This window comes from Pyrgilauda ruficollis, unplaced genomic scaffold (genome assembly GCF_017590135.1).
Source record: "Pyrgilauda ruficollis isolate IOZ18807 unplaced genomic scaffold, ASM1759013v1 scaffold47, whole genome shotgun sequence".
NCBI classification, from domain to species: domain Eukaryota; kingdom Metazoa; phylum Chordata; class Aves; order Passeriformes; family Passeridae; genus Pyrgilauda; species Pyrgilauda ruficollis.
This window is the reverse complement of record NW_024526266.1, coordinates 3,421,777-3,446,151: the sequence shown is the minus strand read 5'-3', so window position 1 is coordinate 3,446,151 and position 24,375 is coordinate 3,421,777. Positions and strand designations below refer to the sequence as shown.

Below are 24,375 nucleotides of genomic sequence, written 5' to 3'. Positions count from 1 at the left end.
TCTGCTTCTCTGTCTTTTTCTTCTTGTCTGTCTTTTTCTGCTTCTCTGTCTGTTTCTGCTTCTCTGTCTGTTTCTGCTTCTTCTTCTTCTTCTGATAGTAGGGTCCTTCCTCCTCTTCCTCATCCTCATCATCCTCATCATCTTCGTCATCCTCGTCCTCAAAGCTGCCAGATGGGAGAACAGAGAGAGCATCAGAGGCATGAGGAGGGCACTGGTTTGATGGAAGGGGGGCTCAGGTGGGGAGCAGCTGATAGGGGATAGCCCCAGGGTTGGGGTCCCACTGCATTTCTGGTCCTGGAGGAGGTTGGACAATGGTAGAGAACACTAGATACCCTCCCCCGGACTCTCTTCTTGCACGTGGTAGCCTTGGGAGTGTCTGTCCTGCTTATCTGCAGTGTTTCCTCCTCCAGACCAGCAGCCTGCAGGCCCAGAAGCCATTTGGTAGGTTTGGGGTGAGGCTCTGGATGGAATATCACTGCTGATGGGCCATAGAAAAATGCATTTATAGCAGTTGCTGTCTGGCCCCTTGGGGTGGGATGGATGTTGGGCAGGGTGCATTTGCATGACCGGGCTGAAGAAATCAGCTCAGCCCAGGTGCTCAGCATCATTTTTCCATTTGCTTTATATCCCCACGCAAGGACTCATGGCTGGAGTATTCCCAGGAGGTGAGATGTGAGTCCAGAGATTTAAGTATGGCTACAGTGTGATTTTAAGTGATCCTTCTGGGAATCTAAGCACTGCTCAGGTGGCATTCTGGGAGTTGACTGAGGATGAAGTGCACGAGATTTGCACAAGGTGTTAAGAGTAAATCTGAACTGGGGGTGGGGAGTGTTAATTTTTCTCCTCTCCCTGGTAATTCTACAGTTTAGACCCACAGCCCACCCTACATCTGAGAGGACCAAATGAGCAGTGGCACTACAGGGGAGCACTGGGAAGAACCTGAAAGGTTCTTTGCTCTGGAAGGAGCAAAGCGGTGTGCTGCGAGGTGCCAGACCTGCGTTTTCTAGCTGCCCTCTTCCTTGCAGCAGCAGCAGCATTCTCTCGAGCAATCCTCTCAGATGCAACAGCTGTGGGGACAGAAACAGGGCTGGCCTCTTCCTCGGGTGACAGCCAGAGGTGACAGCAGCCAGCTGCACCCTGGAGCCTCCACGTGGTGTCTCTGTGGTGACTCTGGCCCAGGAGATGCTGTGGGAGCTCTTCACTACGGGGATACTGGGACACAAAAGACACACGATGGACTTTGGACCTGGTTAGCTTAAGAGATTTGGTAACAGGATGCCTTGGCAAGAGCAAACAGAACTTAGAGGATTAAATCAAGATTGCAAGAAGATTCAATCAGACTGGTTTAGTGGAAAAAGAAAATGACATCAGACTTCTGCAAGCAAGAGATGTTTAAAATGTGTAAGTTTGTTTATACAAACTTTGATTTTTAACCCAATCATTGTCCTAAAACATTACTAGCCTTCCAAAAACAGTCTATAAGCATTTGTACTCCACAATAAAACTGGATTCTTTGACCACCTCACACTCTCCTCATCTCTCTCATCATCGCCGATGGTTCACCTCTCATGGTTTGACCTCCTCATCATCTCCTTCAGAGAAATCCCCCACTGCCACCCTCCCTGGCTGGGTTAATGCCCCAGAGCACAGCCTGTGGTGGGTGGATAGGCCTTTCCTTCTGGAGAAGCTCCCCAAGGGTGATGGATGTCTGGGAGCCCACCTGGCCTCTTGCCTGGACTCACCGAGTGCTGCGCTCATGAGCTGCAGAAGCTCCTCTTCCTTGCTTGGGCTGCCCACAGCCAGCTCATCTCCTATCATCCTCTGGAATTCTGCATCAGAGAGAGGAGAGGGGGCAGACCCCATGTCCATTGCCTCTGGTTACAACAGCCCTTCAGCACTGGCTCTGCAGGCTGGGTTTTGTCACCTTCCCTGTCCCCTTGTGTGTCCTGCTCCACAATCTACCCGTGACACTGCATTTCTTGGGTAAAACTGAGGGCCCACAAGCTACAGGGGTGCTACAGGTGACTGCTGTCACCCTCAGAGCAGCACAGGTGCCTAGAAAATGGGTGTCATTCCCAAAAGATTGCACGACAGAACAAAGCGGAGGGGTTACACCAGTAGCACCAGCATGGCCAGTCCCAGCATCCTCAGAAGGCCAAAATGTGGAACTGGGGTGGCAGGAGCCACTGCTGGCTTTGGGCTTCAGTCACTTTGCTGCAGCTTTCATTTGATCTGGTGAGCCAGGCCAGTGCAGGGATGTGGCATTTGGTGCCCCTGGTACTGGCAGGAGGGAATCTGGCCCTTGTCTAAAATCCTAGTGGACAGTTTTGACTGATTTTGACAGACAAAAAAAAGGCTGCCAAAGCTCTAATTACAAACGAAAGCTCCCAGACCCACTGCACCAACCCACCCCGTGATGTCCATCACCTGTTCAGGGCTACCACCAGAGCACAAAACATGTTTTACTGGCTTCAGCCAATGTGAGCCCCACCAGGAATGGAGAGCCCCCTCTTACCAGCGCTGCCCAGGAGCAGCTCCATCTCTGCCTGGATGGAACCCCCTTTCTGCAGGTCCTGAGCAGCAAGCAATTGCCAGTGCTTGGAGGAGACCCCCTCCAAGCTCCTTGTGCCATGCAAGGCCTGGCTCAGCTGCAGGGACTGGTTCATCCTCTGGGACAAGTGGAAATGTCCCCATCTGCCAGCAGCACGGCCTGGCACTTCAGCCATGGGGACATCCATGCCTGGAGCCTGCGGGGAGAACAGGGCAGGGTGATGGCACAGAGCACCTTCCCCGCCTCAGGTTTTAGCTTTTTATTGTTCAGATTCTGTGCTGCTTTAGTGTGTGGGTCTGGGCTTCATATGAGGGGATGGTGAGCTCTCTGCACAGAGCAGGGAGACAAAACAATTCCTTCTCCAGCTGGGGACCAAGGACAAATGATCCAAATCTCAGGCCCAAGAGCACAAACACTGTGGGCTGAAGAGAGAAAAACAAGAAGGATGGGACTTGATAGGCTAAAGCTGGAATTGGACAATTAACTCCAATATGCAAATGGAGCAGAACTTATAAAAGTGAGGGACCCCGTGACCAGTTGTCCATTTTGTGACCATTTTGGGTTGTGCTGCCCAAAGTGGATCCACTGAGGCCTCTTAATAAATCCCTACTTTGTTCTTTAGCTCCATCTAGTCTCTGTTCTAGCTCAGCCTGCATCACCCATGTGTTTTACTGCACCTCAGACCACAAACCTGCCCGGTTTAGGCCTCTGCCTGAGCTTTAAGTGGTCTGGAAGGAATCTGTAAGAGCACAAAGCTCAGCTCCAGCTGCCTGGGATGTACAGGCAGCCAGAGGCAGGCCAGACACGGCCTTTCAGCTTTCCTGAAGGGCTCAACTCCCCCCCAGGAGGGCTGGAAACAACCCCGAAGGTGTCCCCAGCAGCCTGGCAGCCTCGTGTGCTGTTTTTGTCGGCTGTTGTCACCGGGGCTGGCTCCAGCTGGTGCCCTGGGAGTGCCTCCCTCATTCCCCCAAACCTTCCTGCAGGTTTTGCCTCTCCCCAAAGACAAACAGTTTGCACAGCTCTGCAAGCAGCAGGGGTAGAGTGGCTGGTTTCTGGCTGGGAGCTGAGAGCAGGCACCAAAAATAACCCTGCTAAGCTGCCAGCAGCTCCCTGACACCGGAGCGGGAGCGCCGGGAGGAGTTTGGCTCAGGGGATGGTGCCCACAGAGAGCAGGGCCCGACCCTGCTGAAGTGCTAATTACACTCCCAGACCAGCTCTGGCCTCGGAGGGGAGATTTCCTCGACAAGAGGTGCTTAAAAACCTGGGCAGCTAATTAACTTCCCACTAAGAGCAGTTGGGAGCTGCCAGCTGACTTTTCCAAAATGCTCGGCTCTCCCTGGCTGAGGCTCTGGGAGCCAGGTCTTTGAGGACACCAAGCCCTGACAGCCTCTCCTTAACATTCCCAGGATCAGCTGCTGATTTTACATTTCTTTTTGGGAAAACAGTTGGTTTGAAGAACGCCATCTGCAGTGAGAAGAATTGCCTGCACAGGTTGTGCAGGTGGGATGCTCAGGGGGTTCTGCCTGCAAGGAGGTTTCTGGGTGTAATGATGGCATTTAGGGAGTTTTTATGGGATTTCTGATGCCAAGAGGAATAATAGTCTGGGAAGAGGGCTTGTGTGACTCTGATTTCGTATATAATTCTTTTTGGTGGGAAAAAAACAAAGTGGAAAACTTGAGGGTGGTTGAATCATAGGCTAAAAGGCTGCATGGCCTCTTCCCCCTGTGCTGGCCAGGCACTGGTGCTGGGGCAGGGTCATCCCATGTGTGTCATGCACATGAGTCACATTAATAGCAGTAATAATTACACATTAATAGCGTGGGCAAGGAAAAAAAGGGCAGATAAATTCCCAGAAGTGCTGGGCTCACCCGTGCCTACCCTAAAAGCCTGCAATTACGTTTCTCCTGGCTTTTAGGCAGGGTCACAGTTTGTCTCAGGGGAGCTCTCTCACAGGTTGTGCCTGCAGTGCTGCCAGCTGAATGGGATGCTGTGCTGGAAGAGCTGAGGATCATTGCTCCAGGCAGCTGGAGCAGGGTAGGATCTGCTGTGTCACCCTGTGGCAGCACTGGCTGGGGATATTGTGGGATGCCAGACCACTGCAGCTAATGCTGGGCTTCTCCTCCCTCCCTCTCTTTCTCTCCAACTTTTCACATCCCCACTGGAGCCTGCACACCCCCCAGGGGATGCCCCTGTGCATCCCCCTTACCATAAACTGGAGGAATGTCCTGTCATCAGCAGCCAGAAATTCCTCATAGAGGCCACAGAGCACCTGAGGAGGAGCAAAGGGGGATTGTCCTCAGGCAGGGTCACAGTGCTGGTGCCACGCGTGGCTCACAACTTGCTGACATGCCCAGGACACGCCTGCACATCCAGCTTGGTCCATGGGGCTGCCCAGAAGGGCTGGCGTTCTAAATGGGTTTTACCGGGGTTGTGCTGGAAGCAGTGATGGGTGCAAAAGGATGGCCACTGCCCTGTCATCCCCAGCCCCTGCAATGTGCACCCAGCCAGGGTCACCAGAGATGTTCAGTGGCTACCCAGCCCTGCTCTGCTGCCCAGAAAACCAGTGAGGATGCTCCTCTCCACTGGCCTGGCCCACTGCAAGGTGACTGCAAGTTATTCCCTTCCTAATCCCTTTTCCTCTTCTTTATCCAAATGATTCACTTCCTAAACATCCCCACAGCCCTCACACCACCACAGGGGTGCCAATGCCAGCTGTACCTCCCAGCCTGACTGCTGCCAGCACCCCTGTGTACCTTACAAATCTCTTTCTGGGCTCTGAATATCCAGGGGGAGAATTCTCCACATATCAGATGGTTCCACAAACTGACGAGAGTCCTGGTCTCCAAGGGGAGCTTCTCAATGCTGCTGTCCTCCAGGTAGGTCTTGCAGATCTTTTCCCCAATCAAATGGCGCAGGAAGAAGCTGTTTTCTCTGTTGGAGTCCAGCACCACGGGCAGAAACTCCTCCAGGTCTTGCCACAGATCCAGGAGATGAGTCTCCATGGGCCGGTTCTGGTGCTGCAAGAAATCTCTGAAGGGTCTTCCTGCACAGGCCTCGGCACTCAGAGCCCAGGGAAGGAAATCCAAGGTCTTGACTGGCTTTTTCAGGGATGGCAGCCGGGCAAGGGATGCAGAGGGAAGCAGGTCAGAGAGGATTTTCTCCTTACAGACGTTTTCTAGATCCTGCTCTGCACTGGACTGAGGTCTGCTAGGAAATGTTGCTCCTCCTCTGCCTCCAAAGGCAGGATGCTGTGACTGCTGGGGAATCGATCCCAGAGCATCCTTATCCAGACACAATTCCTCCCTACTCCCAGCTGGCTCTGGCTGCTTCTCTGCTTTCACCCGAAAAGTGGCCATTTTCAATTCTTGGGTGTCTCTGCCCTCCTTGACCAGAGCCCAGACCTCTGCTTTGGCCTTCTGGCTGCAGTAGGGCCCTGGCACACCCTGGCTCCTTTTGATGTGCATCGTGGGGAGGGGCTCTGAAGGGCCTGGGGGCTGCTGCCAGCCAGCCTGTGATAAACGTTCCTGATATTCCTGGAGCAAAGGCCAGCACGATTCCTCTTCCTCCATTCCCATCTTGCAGTGCACGAAGAATTTAGGGAGCCAGTAACTCTGAATCATAAAAAGGACCTGTTCCTGCATCTTGCTTAGGATCTCCCTCCTGGTGCTGATGGACTGGATGTGCCTGGCTTTCGGAAGAGATCCTGAGATGGATGCAGGGAATTATGACAGGGAGATGGCTTCGTGCAGGCTGTTCCCCAGACAGGGGATGGCATCCCATCCCCCTGGGAGCAGCCGGGAAAGATCCCCTCTCTGGAAGGGCAGTGCCCATCCCCAGCTCCAGTGTCTCTTACCCACGATGGTGGTGCAGAAGGTGATGACGCTGGAGCCCTCACGCAGGTGAGTGGCTCTCAGCCTGTGCACCAGGGACAAGAACAGCTCCCTCTGACTCTCATCTGACTCGTCCAGATCCAGGAGCCTTTCAGTGATGAGCCAGAAGTCGATCAGTTCTTCCCCTACAGATCAGACAGGGGATGGGAGCTGGGAGGAGCCCTTGACAGCCCCGAGGGTGGATGAAGCAGAACCGAGGGAACAGAGCAGAGAAAAGCCACGGCTGTGCATCTCCCTCCCAGCTCACCTGCTTTCTCTGGCATCTTACCCATGCCCCCAGCTCTGTGCCAGCCTCCTGCCAGGCAGGTGGCCCATGGCTGGCAGGGAGGGGGCTCTGGAGCATCCTGTGCCCACCTGCTGTCCCTCGGAGGAAGGCGCAGAAGTGCCGCATGCCCTGTGTCCCGCCGATGCACCTCTCCAGCAGCCACTGGTCAGCACTCTGCCAGTTCAGGAGCTCTGCTGTGGGACACAGAGCACAGATGGCATCGGGGCTGCCGGCCAGAGCCCAAGGGAACTCTCCAGCTCCCACCCTGAAAGAGGCTGCTGGAGGGAGACCAGCAAATCACCCTGAACTGGGAGTTTTGGACAGGCTGCGGGATGCACACGGGGTGTTTGCAAGGATAACTCGCTCCTGTCAGGGACAGCTTGTCCTGCTCTTGTGCCTCTCTTCCTTACAAATGCCCACCTTTGCTGTCCTGAGTTTGGGGCTCACCCTCAGCTTCCTCCAGCTTTGAGTTTCAACCCGACTGGAGAAGCAGCAGCAATATACTCAGGAAAAGCCTTGGTGAATTGTTTTTTTCCTCAAGTGAGAATCTGTATTCCTGCTGCCAGAGCTTTCTTTCCAGTGGCAGCTGACACGCGGGCTGAGGAAGAACCTGGCTGGACTGAGAAGGCTCATTTTAGGGGCAAAGCGAGCAAAACCTCGAGTTGTTGCCAGTAAGAGAGACCACAGCCTGTTTTCCCAGGGCATCCCTGCCCAGCAGCAAACCCAAAACATCGGCACCTCGCCTCCCCGTGCCCCTCGATGCTCTCCAGCCCCGCTCCACCCCTCGCTGTTCCCTGCTAGGCAGGTACTTAGCCAGCCTGCATTAACAGCGTGGTGGGGTAAATCCCTGCACATCCCGCCAGAACCTTCTGCACCCCTAAAAATGGGATGTGCAACGCCTCGTTAGCCCGGAGCAGAGGCACGACCCAGTGGGCAGGCAGCCGGCAGTGCCAGCCCCGCAGAGGAGGAGAAGCCGATCCGATTTCCTCCGTGCCGCGATGACTCACCTGCTTCCCCCGAGCGAATGAAACCCAGCAGCTTCTGGCAGAGCACCAGGTGCAGGCACAGGCTGGATTTGCAGAAGTGAGGCAGCCGCTGCTTTTCCAACCAAGCCAGTAAAGCCGCGGGGCTGGCATCCTGCGTTGCCCAAGGGGAGGATTAGCTGCGAGCAAGGAGCCGGCTCCTGCCTGGCCTTTAGGGTGAGTAACACCTCCCTGCTCCAGGGCAGGAGGTGGGGAAGGCGCCCTGTTGCTTTATGGCGATGGTGGCACAAGGAGGATTCTCAAGTTACAGCCGCTGCCTGTCCCCAAGACGAGCGTGGCAGCCGCACGGCTGCCTGCGGGGCTGCCTTCCCCTTCCTCGCCCGCCTTCCCAGAGCCTTCCCAGCTCCCCGGAGGAGCGGGGGGTTCCTTTTTGCTTTGGGATCTGAGCGCTGCAAGCGGCTGTGGGGAACGGGGACGGGTGGGGAGGGAGGGCTGAGCCAGCCCGGTGACCAACAGGGCTTGGCTCCTGTTGAATTCAGGAGGAATCCAGGACAAGGGGCTGATGTTTGTGTCCTTCTGTGCCGCCACACATGCTCTCCTTCGCTCCAGCTCTCGGTGTTTATAGATAGACCCCATAAACTGCAGCAGGACTTTAAATGGATCGTGCTCCGCCCAGGGTTTAAAAGCGAAACGACGGCCGGGGTTGAAAGGATGGCTCAGCTGCACGGGCAGGAGAGCCAGAGAGGGGCCCTGGCAGTGACAAACCGGCTCCTGCCCTGCCCTGTGCCCTTCCTCCCTCTTCCTCCCACTCCTCCTTTCTAACAAGGGGCATGCTCTCACCAGGTGGCTCGGCAGCTCTGGCCACAGGCACCACCGGCCCGTGCCGCTGATGTAAAGGGGTGTCTGCCCAAAAACCTGGATCAAAACGGAAAGGGACAGCTGAAAGAGGCAGAAGAGCCCGGAGCCCGGTGCTCTAGTTAGTTCCCACTACGCAGAAAGGCATAAAATTCCCTTTTAGACCCCTTATCTCCAAGTTGAGATCCTCAGGTTTCCCTCATTTTCCAGCCTGAATGTGGTGAACTCCCAGTCTTCCTGTGGCTTCTAATGCCACACAAAGTTCACCTGAGGAGAGCTCTGAAAAGCTTCAGGTTTTATGGTGCAGAGTGCACTTACAGGAAGGTTCAGAAAGATGTTGAAAAAGTCAACAAAAACATCATCTTGCAGCAGCAGCCCTATGTCCGTGGAGGCTATGGATGCTACAGGGGGAGAAGAGAAAGTTACCTGGGCTTTTTGTTGCCAGCTGTGAGCAAGAGGAGGAGTTTTGGGGGGGAATCAGCTTTAGGGGATGTGTGGTAAAAGCTTGTCCTGTGCTCATGCAGGGGGAGGATTTGGAGCTGGGACAGTGTGTGAAATGTGTTTGGGGAGGGGTGGCACAGGCTGTTTGGAAAGCACCAGGTCCAGGGGCGTGCAGGAGCTGGGGAGTTTGAATGGCAGCCTCCCAAACAGCAAAGGTTCACAGAGGCTGGGCACAAATGCGGTGGCATCCATAGGGCAGGAGAAGGGAGGTGGCTGCAGGGCACAGGCTGTGCTCCTCTGCCTCACCCAGACACTGGGCATAACACAGCTTATCCACCCAGGACTCAGTGCAAGTGTCAGTGGCCAACACCTCCCACCACCCTGCAAAGTTTTATTCATGTCTGGAAGAATCTGGAAGCAAGAAGGTGGGCTGGCATCAGCCCCCTCGTGGGGGTGCCCCTGGAAATGCCCTCTTCCATCAAGGCACAGTTGTGTTACAGGGAGGACCTATATTTCAAAGCTTAACACTGCTTTTCCCCCCATTTTTCCACCTTTTGGGGTGTGCTTAGAGGGGCTGAAGCCCCCAGCAAAGGGGAACTCACCAGCAGTCATCATGGTGGTGCAGTGTTCCGGTGCTGGGTTCCGAAGTGCCACCCTGATTGTGACACGCTTGTTTGGGTGACTCCTGGGGGTCTTGGGGACCACGGGGCTCTCAGCAGCTCCCTCCAGGCCTGCTTAGCCTGCAGAGGAGAGTACTGAGAGAGGATCTGAAAGAGGGGATGTCCAGAAGGTGGAAGCCAGGCTGTTCTCAGGGGTGCCGAGCAATGGGATGAGCAGAAATTGGAACAGAGGAATTCCCACCTGAACATGAGAAAAAACGTTTTCACTGTGATGGTAACTGAGCACTGGAACCTCTCTGCCCTGAGAGCTTGTGGATTCCCCCTTAGTGGAGATATTCAAGAACCATCTGGGCACAATCCTCAGTACTGAGCTCAGGGGACTCTGCTTGAGCTGAGGTGTTGGTCCAGGTCGTCCCTTCTGACCTTACCCATCCTGTGATGCTGTGAAATGTCACTTTTTAAATTGCCAGCCCTGCAGACACACTTGGGCAGTCCTGAAATTAAACCCTATTGTATTTGTTGGGAAACTGCTCCGACGAAGGCAGGAAGGATGCATTTGATTCTATGTTTTTAGAAGGTTAATTTATTACTTTATGATACTATATTATATTAAAGAATACTGTACTAAACTAAAGGATATAGAAAAAGATCCTTACTGAATGCTAAAAAGATAACAATGAAAACTCGTGACTTTTTAGAGTCTCGACACAGCTTGACCCTGATTGACTAATGAGTTAAAACAACTTATACTGGAGACTAATGAAATAATCACCTGTGGGAAAACAATTTGCAAACACATTCTACACATGAGCACAACACAGGAGAAGCAAATAAAATAAGAATTGGGGGTGTTTTTTGTTTGGTTTTTTTTTTTTTTCTGAAACTTCTTAGCTTATCCAAGAGAAAAATCTTAAACAAAAGAATTTTTTTCAGAGAATGTAAATGCCACAAAACTCTTCCCCTCTCCCTGCTGGGGAAACTTCTTGCCTTCAGAGCAGGTTCCTGGTGGCACCTCAGCGCTGGGTGTGGTCGCTGTCAGTCCATCTGCTCAGCTCGGGATGGGAATTTCACAGGAGACCCCACTGTGTCTGCCCCAAACAGACCAAGCCCACATTTTTTATCTGCTTTCTTCACCAGATCTGGGGCTGAGACCCAACCTTGGAGACCTTCCAGCTGGAGGAGGAGAAGGAGGTGAAAAAGAAGGAGCCCGTCCTGCAGCAGGAGTGACCTGTTCCCTTGGCAGGAGGAGGAACCTGCTCCCCAGGTGGGTGTTTGATCCTGCTCTGGTCTTTGTGCCAGACCTGGGGGCAGGACAGTGTCCCAGAGTGTCCCAGCAGCGGGGCCACCTCACGAGGTGGCGCTGTCAAACCAGGAATGCGAAGCTGTTCCCAGAGCAGCAGCAGGGCTCTGCATCTCAGACAGCGCCAGGGAGTACGGGACAGCTCCGAGCTGACTGCGGGGCTGGTCACTGTGCCAAAACCCACACTGATGTGGGGAAGGGGCAGCTGTGAGCTACAAAACGCCTGCTCGTCCCAGCGGTGGCAGGCAGAGCTGTGGGAAGGAGTTTTGGAGCACCCTGGGGAGGAGCAGCTCCCATCATGGATCCATAAAGATTTCTGTGGCTGAGCCCAAGAGATGAGAGGGAGGGGAAAGGAATGAACTGGAGTGGTGGCTGTCTCACACCTGAAATCCTCAGAGAAAGGTCAAAACTTAAAAAAAAATAACACATTTTCCAGTTGGCAACTGAGCAGATGCCCAGTAGGATCCTCAGGGGCTGGGGTGGCTCCTTGGGTGCTCATCCAGCTCTGGACTGGCCTCAGTGGGAGTGTGATGGCTTCTGCCAGGAAAAAAAAATAAGGTTGTGAGCAGGAATTGGCCAACATGGTCACTGTGGGAGAGCACAGGGCCATTTCCATGGAGTTTTTCCCCAAGAGGGGACCCCAAGAGGTCTGGCAGGATGGAGCTCTCCTCCCCTGGCTGCAGCTTCCCAGGTTTTCCCAGGGCACATGGTCTCCTCACAAGAGGAGCTCACGTGAGCTGGGTGGCTATTTAGGCAAAAAACCAAAAAAAACTGAAAAAAATAAGCGGACACAGGAGCAGAGCCCAGATTTAGAAGGAAGCTCGGAGTGGCTGGACTCCATAAAAAGATAAGGTTCAGGGTTGCAACATCAAACACGTCAGGAGGGCTTCTCTGCCCCTCTGCCCCAGCCCAAATCACCCACCCTGACGTGGGGAGCAGCCCTGAGGTGATGAGGGGCAGAGCCTCATGTTCCCAGAGGGGATGGGCTGGGGTTTTTCTCCTTGCCCAACATCAGCTGGCACTGCTCCCCAGCGTGGCAAAGTCCAAGGCTGCCCAAACACAGTGTCAGCCTCGCTGCCTGGGGTCACTGGCCACTCACAGCCCCCCCAGCAGCCCAGCCTGGCCCGTTTGGTGCCATCAGGAGGGTGGGGGGTGTTTCCCACACACCCCGAACATCTCAGCATTGCTGCTGGCTCGGGGTGATGGTCTGGAGAGGCAGAAATCTGGGGAACTCCAGCCTGAGTGCACAAACCTGCTCTCCCCTCTTGCATAAGTATATAAGTATATCCCCACCATGTGCTTTTGGGGGAAGATTTGGGGGTGAAAAAATCCCAAATTTTCATCCCTCTTTTCATATAAATAGTTTATAGGACATTGGGCCCACAGCACCTTAAAAAGTGGAGTTGCCCAAGGCTGAGGAATTCCAGCTCAGCCTTAAATATTAATTTCTTTCTTGAACACACTACAGTGATTTTTCACATGTGACTTCCATGCTCAGTCCCCTGAGCGTGTAAGATCTGTTTGCTCAGCAAGCACACCACTGGTGTTTCCTTGGGGAGTATTTTTGAGCCTGTTGTCATCTGTCTGTGGTTTCCTTGCTTGGGACTGTCCCTTACAGCTGACAGCCCCTGTGGCAGGCTCTGCCTTCACTTGTCTCCCCTCCAGCTGAAGCAGAACCACTGGTGTAACCTTACCCCAGCCTCTGGGGCTGTTGACTTCAGCAGCCTGGGCTAAGTATGTGTTGTGGCAGGACAGGGACCTAACTCAGCCACGAGGGAGGGACATGGGCAGCGGCACTTTGCTGTTATAATTAATAATTTCTAATTTTTATAATTAATATTAATTTTTAAATTTTTTATTTTATTTTATAATTTGCAATGTCAGGCCCAGATTCACCACTTCATCCTCTCAGGCAGCAGTTTGAGGATTTCTGCCCTCTCACTTACGGAGATGTGAGGTGTGTTAGGCTGAAATTAACGTGCCAGCCACAGCTAACGCAGCCCCAACCTGGCTGGGAGCGCTTTTAAACGGTGTGAACTGAAAATGAGGGGGGAAAAAACCCCAACAAAAACAACCCTGCACAGCGTAACCAATTTCCAACGGCGGGGAAAGGCATGTGCCGAGCGCTCCCTGGGATATTCTCCACCCTTGTACAGAACGAACTGAGCCAAGCAATTTCTGGGTCTCAAATCCCGCCTGCCCCTGACGTTCTCATCTTCCAGCTTCCCCCCAGCCCTGCTGAAGGAAAGGGGAAGTGCTCGGGGAAGGTGCTCGGCCCCCGGGCGAGCTCTGCGGAGCACAGCAGGTAGGGGCTGCCTGCCGGGAATGCCCCTGGATCCGGGCAGGGGGCTGCTGGGGCATGGGGCAGTGCCATGGCTCCTGGGAGGGTGCCAAGCCAGCCGTGGGCACGGGGACAGGTGGCTCAGAAAGGGGTGGGGAGGGAGGTGGCTGTAGGAATGTGCTTCTTGTTGACGGAGTGACAAAACTATTTTTTGTCTTTTTAAAAAGGAAAAAAAGCTTAGAAGTGTTTTTTTTTTTTTTTTTTTTTTTTTTTTTTTTTTTAAGTGTTGGAAACAAAAAAGTTTTAATAAAAGGCAAAATAACAAAGCTCTTTACAGACAAAACCCAAGCCAGGTGCAAGAGGTTCTTGCTCCTGGTAAAACACCCCACAAAAGCAATTAGTTCCTTTGCTCTCTTCTTTTTCTAGTGAATTGCTTAGGCAAGACTTTTTTGGCTCCTGTCCAATTGGCTATCCTTAAGTTTGAAGTGAAGTCCCCAAAGTCCTATGAGGTGTCTTTTTACCTAATTGAAGAAAGAACCTGCTGGCAGCACCTGGGCTGTCCTGGGGGCCGTGCCCCAAGGTCCCTCTTCCCTCTGTGCGTGGTCCAGGGAGCTGAATGGGGAGGGAGGGTTTTTTTTAAATCATTCTGCGTGTGCCTCTGCAAGTTTGCACTGATTAATTTGCTTTCCTAAACTGCCCTTTAGCGCAGCCCAGGTGATCTGCTCTGGAAAGGCTGAAAGCTCTCTGGCCACCAGCCCACGGCCACCCTTGACCCTGGCAGCATCTTCAAAGGGAGCATGGGGCTGCTGCGGAGCGTGCAATGTTTGCTCACAGCCAGGGCCAGCAGCTGCTGCCTGCCTGCCTTGGGGGGTTTCGTCAGCCTCCTGCAGCGCTCCGGGGGACACCGCTCGGCCACTGCTGCTTGCACAAGGTCAGTCCCCCCAGGGCCCTCATCCCCCACACCCCAGGGCGAGCTCCCCAGGCTCAGTCACTTCTGAGCTGAGTGCTTGCTCGGGTGTTAGGTTGGTTTTTCCAGCCCTGGGTGAAACGTGCTGCATCGCCAGGTGTGCCAGCCTGGGAGCACCTCGGGAGGCCACCAGCAGCTGCTGTCATGGGTCCAGGCAGAGGCGGCTGTGCCCAGGGGTGGGCAGGGATGGAGGTGATGCAACATCAGGACAGGCAGCCCATGGCTGAGGTCACTTGGGTGCAGTTCAGTTCCTCATGCAAGGCCTTCCAGCACAAAGCACTTCCCAGGATGCATCTGAAAGTGGTATAGCTCACAAAATTCACAGAGTCACAGAATGACTGGGTTGGAAGAGACCTCCAAGATCATCGAGTCCAACCCAGCCCCAGCACCTCAACTAAACCCTGGCACCCAGTGCCACATCCAGGCTTTGTTAAACACACCCAGGGATGGTGACTGCACCACCTCCCCGGGCAGCCATTCCAGAGCTTTATCACTCTTTATGTGAACAACTTTTTCCTGATATCCAGCCTGTATTTCCCTTGGTGCAGCTTGAGGCTGTGTGCTCTGGTTGTGTCAGTGCTGCCTGGAGCAAGAGCCCAGCCCCAGCTGAGCACAGGCACCTTATTTAGCTCAGTTTAGGAGTGTCTTGACTGTTGATAGGAGAGATGCTGAAGATGTTCCTGCTCATTGCAGCGCGTTGGACTTGATGACCTTAAGGTCCCTTCCAAACCAAACCAAACCATTCTGTGATTCCATGATGCTGTGCCCATCCCTCCTCTGTCCCAGCTGTGCCACTGCTGGAGGCTGGGCCATTTTGGGTGTGTCCAGCCTCCTTCCGGGACCTGGGATCACAATAAAATGGGCAATTCATCCTCCCTGTGTGACATCTCTGTTGGAAAAAAAAAAACCCAAAATAACAACATCCCTTTCTACTTCAGAATTTTTCTTTAGTGCTGGTGAAAAACCAATGGGTACCTGCACTTAGCAGTCCAGGTCTGCAATCTGTCTGGCTTGAAATCCCAGGATCTGTGGTGAGGATCACAGTGCTGGGGAAGTCCCCAAAAGCCATCAGCCACTGCCCCAGGGCCTGAGCCACAGGGAAATTTCATATCCTATCTATTTAACCCTCAAGTTGCCACCCTCCTCTTCCCACCCACCCCCCTACCCCCGCAATGGTGTGACATTTCTGCATTTGAAGGCATTCCTAAATGGAAGACAGGGATGGAGGGGAACACATGAACAAGGAAAGGGTCACAGCAGCCCCAGCAAGGCACAATGCAGAGGGAAGCCTTGATCTTTTACTGCCTGGCTGCTGGCTCGAGCTGGAAAAGGAGAGGCATGCCTTATGCTAGCTGAGAGAAACTCATGCTGCTCCCTATGCCTTCCCTGGAGAGCGCAGGGACACGGCTGTGCCCTGTCCCTGAGGGTTTGCCCAGCTGCCTTGGAGGCAGGAGGCTGCAAAGTCTAGCCTGCCCAACCCTCATAACTCAGCAGCCACTTCCCAACCTTGGCACTTCTCTCAGGATATCAAACTGTGCCGGCGGGAAGCGCCGGGCCAGGCCAATAAAGGCCAATAAAGATGTTCCCACAAATTAACAGGAGGAAGAAGGAAAAACCTGTGCCAGTTGGGACTCGCCCCTGGAAGGGGACATTGTCTCGCCGTCTGGCTGTGCATGTGGCCCTTTGAAGGTGGATTTCAATCCACCCCTGGATGGTGTCACCTATTGGCACCGAGCCCTCCCCAGCTGCCCCCCAGGAGGGTTTTTTCAGCGACGCCGGGGGTCACTGCAGCACGCAGCTGGGCCAAAGCACGGCCCGAGCAGGCTTTCCCAAATGTAAAAAGAAAAAAAAAGAGAAAAAAAGGCCAGGCTGGAAGGGGAGGAGGGCAAGGAAGGCAGGCAGTAAACAAGCTGGGTGGAGGACGCTTCCCGGGAGAGGGCGCTGGGTCCGCGGCTGCCGCTTGTCCGCCGGCGCTGGGGCATGAGCCAGCCAGCAAACCCCGCCGGGGCTGGCAGCTCCATCCTACCACCCCGCCACCACTGCCCTGCCCTCCCCGGGGGGCTCTGCCGGGCTGGCGTGTGGATTTTTGGGATGGAGAGATGATGTTTACACTGTCAAGCTGCCTTTGCTCCCCGCCCGCCTTCAGGGTTGGTCGGAGCTGCCCAGCCCCGAGGCTTGCAGGGCACGGGGGTCACCCACTGCTCGGGGGCCTCCTCTTGTAAACATCTGGGTGTGTGCGAAGCCAAAGGTGGACAAAGTTACTGGGAAATTAGCAGGTAGAACTGTAATTCCAAGAATTTGGAGCTATCAGAGCTCTCAGATTAAAGAAACCCTCAACAAACCTAGGGAAGAGGGCTGGACACTGCTTTACGTTGCCTGTGGCTTGACAGCTCCCCTTTATGGGAGCTATTTTGGGCACCAGCTCCCGCTCTGCTTCCTTTAACTCAGCTGAGCTGTTAGATTTGGGTGACCACAGCTGAACTTGGGCTGAACGTGAGTTCCTGAGCTCATTTCCGTGGGTAAAACACCACGTTTGTTGGTGTGTTGGAGCCATTTCTCTGTGCACAGGGTGCAGGAGCGGGGGTGCTGGCAGGAGGCACTTTCTGGGGTGCTGAGGGCAGGCTGTTGCAATGCTCCGTGGCTCTGCCTTGCCCAAGCAATTCCAGGAGGAGAAATGCACCCGATTTTCACCTTGTTCTGGACAGCCTCGGGGGATTGCCACACACCCATGGCTGCTCCGAGGTGGTGTGAGGATTGAGCCAAGCTGTCCCCGCAGGGAGGGTGGGGATGTGGCTCTTGAGATGGGCGATAAATCAAAAGCCTGGTTTTGGCCAGCACTTCCACCTCCTCCCTCCTGAGGATCCGGCTCTCCCTGGCCACTTTCCCTCTGGATTCTGGCTGTACAGTGGCCGTGTCCGGGGCAGGGTGGCTGTGATGGCCGGGAGGCTCCAGCTTCTCGAGGAATGGCAGTTTTGGTGCCATCTCCCCGAGGCTGGCACGGGGCACAGCAGGATCCTGTGGCTCCGTGGCAGGCGTGTGGGTGGCGTGTGCTCGCCCTGGGACCTGCGTGTGCCCTCGGCGTGCGCACACATGGGTGGCAGCTCCGTCTGCTCCTGCTGGCGTGGCTCTCCTGCCCCTTGGATCCGGGCTGGGACTTGCACGGAGCTGCAGGAGACGGGACAAGCGACCCTGTGGGGTGGAGACCCGGACATTGTGGAAAAATACTGGGCACTGCCTGCGGTTTGCTGGGTGCTCCCATGTTGGGGCTGGGGGATTTCTCCCCCCTCGAGTGACAGTGAGCGATCCTTGCAGCGAGGCTCTGCAAATCCAGGTGCTGGAGGCTGTGACCTGCTCCAGGGAGGAGAAGGGGGGCACCGAGGCTTTTGTCCCCCTCCCAAGAGCGGGCACCAAGCCAAAGCCTGTGCCCTGGTCTCGGTGGAGCTCCGGTGCCTCCCTCTCTTCCCCCTTTTCCCGAGTGGCCGTTTTCCATCCCTGCGAGCTCTGCCAAGGCAGCCGCTAATGTAAACGCTGCCGAAAGCTCTGGATCAGCTCCCGCCTGCCTAGGGGTTGTTTTTCCGGTCGGGAGCGCTGTTAAAAAGACCCCAAACACACCCAACCTCTCCGCTTTCTGCCCTCTCTTCCCTCAGTTCTCCTCACCCACCCACCCTTTCCACCCTTGCGCCCCTTTGCCGGGGCCGGAGCGGGAGGAGGAAGAGGAGGAGGAGGCGGCAGGCGGGGTGGTGGCCCTGTCCCCCCTCCCGTGTCCCTCCCGTCCCGCCCGCTGCCCAATCCGTGCGGCGGGGCCGGCGCTGCTCCGCCATAAAGGGGCGGCGGGCGCGGCCCCGGGAGCCGAGCGTGGGAGCCCCGCGCCCGCCGCAGCCGCCGCCGAGCGCAGGTACCGGCCCGGGGGGACACGGGGACACGGCCGTGCCGCCACCCGCCGCAGCCCCCCGGGCTCGGCAGGGCCGGGGAGGCAGCCCCGGGGAGGTCTTCCACGGGAAAATTCCTCCTTTGGGGGAAGGGGTGGATGGGGCGGGGAAGGGGAGGAAGTGGCAGCTTGAGTTTTCTGTTGAAAACATTCCCTTTGCAGTTGTTGTGGGTGTTGTTTTTACCCCCACGAGGCTCCTCAGCTGCTCCCTGGAGATGCACGCGTGGGAGATGCTTCTGGCAGTGCAGCGGGCGCGCTGGGAGCCTCGGCGGGGTGGGCTGGGGACGGCTCAACCCGCAGGACAACGGGATGTTGGAGCGACTTCCCCAGTCAGTCCGCATTTCCAAACATTTCCGAGCTCCCTGGAAAACAGCCGGTGCTGTGGGTCCGACGCCAGTGGGCTGGCTGGCCATAGGAGCCCGGCCCGCAGGGCTCTGGGGATGCTGCAGCTCCCACACACTGGTTCTAGAGCGACCCCGGCCCATCCCGCCTCCCCTCTGCTGCCTGGCGTGCTCAGGGCTCGTGTGTGCTGCCTGTTGCTTTTCCTGCTGCCCTGGGACCGGGCTTGGATAACCTCAGCCGGGCTGAGAAGGCAGCTGGGGCAGAAAAGCCCTCCTCGATGATGCAGATTTATTAAGAAAGCCCCGGCTAAGCTTTCCTTGCATTAGCCTTGCTCTTGAGCGGAGTGTGGAGGTGAAAAGTTCACGTGGGGCTAAGGAGCCCTTTGGAAGTCTGTTGCTCTGGTTTATTAGCAGGAGTTTGGTGTTTTGAAGGGTTTCTGGAGCAGGGCTAGCCTGAACTGCTGTGTGTTCTCCCTGAGGAATGACAGGGAACCGCTGGAGATGGCAGCCAGCCCTGTGGCCGAACTGTCTCGTGCTCCTCCCTGGCCTTGGGTGGGGAAGGGGGCTGCTGAAAAATGTGGGCACGCAGGAAAGGGCTCACATCTGGGGCTGTTTGTGATTCCCCCCCGCAGGAACCCCCTTGTCAGGACTGCAGCCATGGCCACCTCAGCGAGCTCCCACCTGAGCAAAGCCATCAAGCACATGTACATGAAGCTGCCGCAGGGGGAGAAGGTGCAGGCCATGTACATCTGGATCGACGGCACGGGGGAGCACCTCCGCTGCAAAACCCGCACGCTGGACCATGAGCCCAAGAGCCTGGAAGGTGAGAGGGCAGGTGCAGCACTCGTAGCCCCTCACTGGGTGGAGGAAGGATGCCATTTCTCTCTTCCCGTGGCAGAAGGATGGTTTTTAGGGAAGACGTTTCCTCCTCAGCCCTTCCAGTTACCTCTCTCCCCCCATGTACCATGGGGGAACGTTCCCAGCTCTCCAGATGTGGAGTTTCAGGGAGATGCCTGGGGCTGGGAGCCCATCCTTGGTGCTGTCCTCGCCGTGGAGGGGCTGCTGGCAGGGGCTGGGGGCTGTTGGCAGGGGCTGGGCTGCCCATTGACTCTTGAGTACTCGTTTTGGCCGGAAGTAGTTTGGCAGAAGAAAGTGCAGGGGAAAGAATGGAGCTATCCGGTGTAATTAAGAGCTTGTGTCCCTCAGAACAAACAGTCCCAGCTTACACAATAATAGCATTAGGATTTTCCCCAGGTTGCCATGGAGCTGGCTGGAGACAGTTATGAAATGAAAATACTGTGTGTGACTGAGCAGAATTATCTTTTTTCTTTCCTTTTTTTTTTTTTTTCTTTCTTTTCCCCTCTCTACTTTCCCCTTTTCCCTCTGAGGGAGTGGTTGACACAGCTCCTTGGAAATCTTTGTGCTTCCCATCCTCCCTCTTTCCCCCTGGGTTATGGAGGAGATAACATTGCCCAGGTGGAGTTCTGGGCTTTGACCTGGAGGGCAGTGCTCAGGATGGAAGGGTGGGCAAGGGGCCACACTCCCCTTCCATAGGAGATTCCACCTCTCTGATTTGCCTTCCCACCTTCTTAAGGCCTTGTAGTGTGATTGAGGGTATGGCTCCCCTCACTCCCACAGCTGGGAGATGGCTCATGGTCTGCCCTCTCCCAGCTGAGGGGACTGGGTGCTTTCTCATCCCTGTGGTTGTTGTGACATGGGAAATGTCCTCAGTGCTACTCTGTTCACTCGGGCTTGGCCAGCAGCCCAGCAACTTGTTATTTTCCAGGGTGGCCAGGGACTTGCACTCCTGTGATTTTTTTGCTTGTTTTGGGTTTTGTTTTGTTGGTTTTTTTTGCTTCCCCCACTTGGAACAAAATCAGCTGAGCTGGGACTAAACCTCTTCTCTATGAGGCCCGTGGGTCACTGTGGCTGGTTCCTCTCTTTGCTCCAGATCTCCCTGAGTGGAATTTTGATGGTTCCAGCACGTACCAGTCCGAAGGCTCCAACAGTGACATGTACCTGCGACCTGCTGCCATGTTTCGGGACCCTTTCCGCAAGGACCCCAACAAACTCGTTCTCTGTGAGGTCTTCAAATACAACCGCCAGTCTGCAGGTGAATGAACGGACCTTCTCCTGGTGGAGGTGGTGTTCCCGGGAAGGGGAATGGGAGACCTGCCCAATGCTGTCTGTGCCCTTAGCATGACACAGGAATAACTTGAAAGTAGAGAGCAAACAAAGTGCTGGTGATGGATAAAAGGCTGGGCTTGGGATTCTTCAATGCTGCTGGGACTCAAAGTGTAAAATAGGTGGAAATGGGGAGTGGAGGTGGCATCGCTCATGAGCCTCGTGTCGCTTTTCCGTTCCAGAGTCAAATCTCCGGCACACCTGCAGGAGGATTATGGACATGGTGTCGAACCAGCACCCCTGGTTTGGGATGGAGCAGGAGTACACTCTCCTGGGGACAGATGGACATCCGTTTGGCTGGCCTTCCAATGGCTTCCCTGGACCCCAAGGTAATCTTCCGGGAGCCTGGAGCATGTCAGAACTGAAGTCTGTGTGGCACAGCTTCAGGCAAGCTGAGGGCTCCAAGGTGTTCCTTGAACCGAAGGTGGACAGTAGAAAGCGGAATATTGGCAAAAACCAACCATGAGATTAAATTTGTCACAGAAAGGCTGATGTGGGGATAGGCCATGTCCAAATTTGCTGCTGGGGACAACAAATTTGTTGGTCTGCAGGGGACTTAAACTCAGGGGAGAACTTACTCTCTGTCAGTGTTCTACCCTGCTAGTTCTTCCATGAAAAACACACCTTGGGGCTTTTGAAGCATTCTCTGCACGTGCTGGGTCTTCAGTGGATGTCAGCGATTTTCCCTGTGGAGCTGACGTTCCCCTGTGCCATTGCAGGTCCGTATTACTGTGGCGTAGGGGCAGACAAAGCCTATGGCAGGGACATTGTGGAGGCCCACTACCGGGCATGCCTTTATGCCGGCGTGAAAATCGGAGGAACCAACGCAGAAGTGATGCCAGCCCAGGTAAATCAGGCTAAGACGCCTCATGGAGCGAGAGAGTAGCGTGGAAAAACCCCAAGCAGCGGGAGCTGTGTCTGCCTGCTCTGAGCTGTGCGGCTGTGTCCAGCATCAGGGGGTGGGAGGTGCCTGTCTCCACCCCACTGAGCCCCTGACGCCTCCTCCTTGCAGTGGGAGTTCCAGGTGGGACCATGCGAGGGGATTGAGATGGGGGATCACCTCTGGATCGCGCGCTTCATCCTGCACCGGGTGTGCGAGGACTTCGGGGTCGTGGTGTCCTTTGATCCCAAACCCATCCCTGGGAACTGGAACGGTGCTGGCTGCCACACCAACTTCAGCACCAAGAGCATGAGGGAAGAAGGAGGTCTCAAGTAAGTGTTTGGGTTGTTTACTGGGCAGCAGGATTTTGGATGACATGGGAGTTTGGTGCTTGGCATGGCATCTGAGTCTTCTGGATAGGGTTTTTTTGGTCGTTTTGTTTTTGTGGTTTCTTTTTTTCTTCGTATTTATTTTTTTATAATGACACATTCTCTTCTTGATGCTTGGTGGGCAATTCAGCCAGCAGTACAGCTCCACCAGTACAGGATGCAGCTATCTCTAACAGACTGTCCAGCTCCTGACCTTCCAGTGCTGGGAACAAACAAACAAACCAACCCAGCACAGGACTTTTTAAATTGTATTTTTATAGCCATGATGAAAGAGAAAGACCATTTTCTTCCTCCAGGCAAGGCTGCCATGTTTTCTTAAAAGATGAACATCCTAAAAATGCAAACTGTGAGTTCCTGCACATGACTGTTGTGCAGTCAGGGACCCTGTGTCACTGGAGCTGTGTGGAAGGATCCATCCTGGCGGCTCTGGTTTCTTGCCTTAATCGTGATGCTGCCCTGAGATAATGGGACAGCCCGTGACTCTGTGAGCTTCACGAATAGGAACCCCAGTGTTGAGAGCTCTCCTGTCCGAGAGCAGGTGGAAGTGGGAAGTTTAACTGGTGATGTCTCACAGATGGCACTCCCTGGGGAGCCTGGGGGATTTGACCACAAGACTTTTTCTGGGTCAGCAGGAGGAGCGGAGAGAAACCCATGTGGGGATGAACTGCCGAGTGGGTTGTGGGGCACAAGGCATCATCACAAAGTGCCTTGGGAACAGCCATTAATCTCGTTGTCACTTTGACACGACAGCCAGAGGCATTCAGCTCGTCCCATCCCTCACTGTGCCACCCCTGTCCCTCCCTCCCTCCCTCTGCAGGCACATCGAGGAGGCCATCGAGAAGCTGAGCAAGCGCCACCAGTACCACATCCGTGCCTACGACCCCAAGGGGGGGCTGGACAATGCCAGGCGCCTGACGGGCTTCCACGAGACGTCCAACATCAACGAGTTCTCGGCCGGCGTGGCCAACCGCGGTGCCAGCATCCGCATCCCGCGCAACGTGGGCCACGAGAAGAAGGGCTACTTCGAGGACCGCCGGCCCTCGGCCAACTGCGACCCCTACGCCGTGACGGAGGCGCTGGTCCGCACGTGTCTCCTCAACGAAACCGGGGACGAGCCTTTTGAGTACAAGAACTAAGCAGACTGCGCCCCGCGGCCACCGCCGCCGCCTCCCCCCGCGCTCCCCGCGCCCCTAAAGTTCCCTTCTAGCTGTAATCCCGAGGGTACAAGATAACATGTTTCGTGTCTCAGTAACTCTTGTTGTCTTGAGGTGGGGAGGAGGGCAGGTTTAGTTTTATCCGTGTCTTGTTTGTCGTTGACTCTTCGGAAGACGAGAGGAGGACGGGGTGTTAGAGAACTTTTAACCACTGTTTTATTTTTTTTGTCTAATTCATGTGTACATCCGATGGGATCCAGTGGCTTCCAGGGACAGACTGCACACGCAGAAAACCCGTAGGAGAGGAGAAAGCTTAAAACAGAGCCAGATTTGGGGGGCCAGCCCTGCTGCTGGCTCTCTGCAGACTGATGGCTGGCTGAGGTTGGTGCCTCTCTGTGGAGAAGGGAAGATGGGAGCTGTGGTGACGGGAGCTGTGCGTGTGCTCCTGCCTGGATGGGGACATGATGGGGACATCGTCGCCCTCCAGCCACTCTGAGGTTTCTGGGAATCTTCTGGCATTGAGGAGAACTCTTGGTTCTGTCACTGGAAGTCAACCCATCTCTGGCTCATAACACAGAGTGAAGTAGTATTTTTCTATTTAAATATAAAAACAGAAAAAAAAAATTATATATGAAAGTGTTTTTTTCTTGAAGAGATGACGTTCCAACGCCTCATCCAGCCGGAGCAGGCAGAGCTCTTGCTGATGCAGTCGGATGCAGGTGGGACTGAGCGTGAGCTCGGAGGGAGACTTGGGATGAGATTTGTTCCAGCGTGGAGTGGAGCTTGCAGGAGGGGGTTCCCAGAGCAGGAAGCCTGCAGAAGCATTTGTTACTGTAATTCAGGTGGCCGTGACACGCTCGGAGTGGGAGGAAGGTGTCCTGAACCAAGAGTTGACTGGTCAACAGCGTTCTGGACAGAGCTGTGGCTGTGTCACCTGTCCAGCAGGGCTAGCATGTCACTAAAGCAGGGCTTTGGATAAAGGTTAAACACAAAAAAAAAAAAAAAAAAGAAAGAAGTTTTAGATTTTTTTTCATAATGTTCTTAGTTTCTCCAACTGAATGGTTTTACAGAGACCGTTGATGCCACTGTTGTGTCCTGGCTCTCTCGGGCTGCCTGCCACCCAGCCAGGATGATGGGGGCTAGGAGAAGGGAAGGGAGAGGCCACCTGTCCCTCCCAGCCAGCCCTGTGCCTCCCAGCTGCTGCTGGGGGGTTCAGACATTCTGGGATTTTACACTTGGGTATCTTAGATGGTGCCAGTTATATTCCGTTGCATTTACACTTCTTCCAAATAGGTTTTTTTTTTTTTTTTTTGTAATAAAAAGGAAAAAAAGAACAAAACCTTCAA

General features: G+C 54.7%; 2 protein-coding genes across 4 annotated transcripts in view; one reads left to right on the top strand and one right to left on the bottom strand.

Annotated features, from left to right (window-relative positions):
• The window catches only part of RGSL1 (regulator of G protein signaling like 1), a 19,456-nt gene extending 9,856 nt beyond the window's left edge, over window positions 1-9,600 (bottom strand). The window contains exons 1-12 of the mRNA XM_041478903.1: window positions 9,588-9,600; window positions 8,863-8,945; window positions 8,530-8,604; window positions 7,714-7,843; window positions 6,796-6,900; window positions 6,405-6,566; window positions 5,305-6,254; window positions 4,758-4,820; window positions 2,516-2,747; window positions 1,743-1,829; window positions 995-1,067; window positions 80-164 (exon numbers count right to left, since the gene is read on the bottom strand). Coding sequence (XP_041334837.1) covers window positions 80-164; window positions 995-1,067; window positions 1,743-1,829; window positions 2,516-2,747; window positions 4,758-4,820; window positions 5,305-6,254; window positions 6,405-6,566; window positions 6,796-6,900; window positions 7,714-7,843; window positions 8,530-8,604; window positions 8,863-8,945; window positions 9,588-9,600 — 2,058 coding nt within the window. The remainder of the gene's footprint in view (window positions 1-79; window positions 165-994; window positions 1,068-1,742; window positions 1,830-2,515; window positions 2,748-4,757; window positions 4,821-5,304; window positions 6,255-6,404; window positions 6,567-6,795; window positions 6,901-7,713; window positions 7,844-8,529; window positions 8,605-8,862; window positions 8,946-9,587) is intronic.
• Window positions 7,771-24,375, top strand: GLUL (glutamate-ammonia ligase). 3 transcript variants are annotated; one of them, XM_041478917.1, is made up of 10 exons: window positions 7,771-7,905; window positions 10,743-10,869; window positions 13,128-13,210; window positions 13,891-14,117; window positions 19,055-19,245; window positions 20,374-20,535; window positions 20,789-20,935; window positions 21,326-21,453; window positions 21,619-21,818; window positions 22,693-24,375. In XM_041478917.1, exons 4-10 carry the CDS (start codon window positions 13,984-13,986, stop codon window positions 23,009-23,011), a joined length of 1,281 nt encoding a protein of 426 aa, XP_041334851.1. In that variant the 5' UTR covers window positions 7,771-7,905; window positions 10,743-10,869; window positions 13,128-13,210; window positions 13,891-13,983; the 3' UTR covers window positions 23,012-24,375. The 3 variants fall into 3 exon arrangements, with proteins under 3 accessions (XP_041334851.1, XP_041334852.1, XP_041334853.1); XM_041478918.1 differs by lacking the exon at window positions 13,128-13,210; XM_041478919.1 differs by lacking the exons at window positions 7,771-7,905; window positions 10,743-10,869; window positions 13,128-13,210; window positions 13,891-14,117 and adding an exon at window positions 17,907-18,048.

Excerpts from the sequence above, each read along its gene's own strand:
- GLUL (XM_041478918.1), top strand. The coding sequence starts at position 13,984 with ATGGGGCTGCTGCGGAGCGTGCAATGTTTGCTCACAGCCAGGGCCAGC. Across the intron at positions 19,246-20,373 it reads TGAGCCCAAGAGCCTGGAAG|ATCTCCCTGAGTGGAATTTT; the intron begins GTGAGAGGGCAG and ends TCTTTGCTCCAG. Across the intron at positions 21,819-22,692 it reads AGGGAAGAAGGAGGTCTCAA|GCACATCGAGGAGGCCATCG; the intron begins GTAAGTGTTTGG and ends CTCCCTCTGCAG.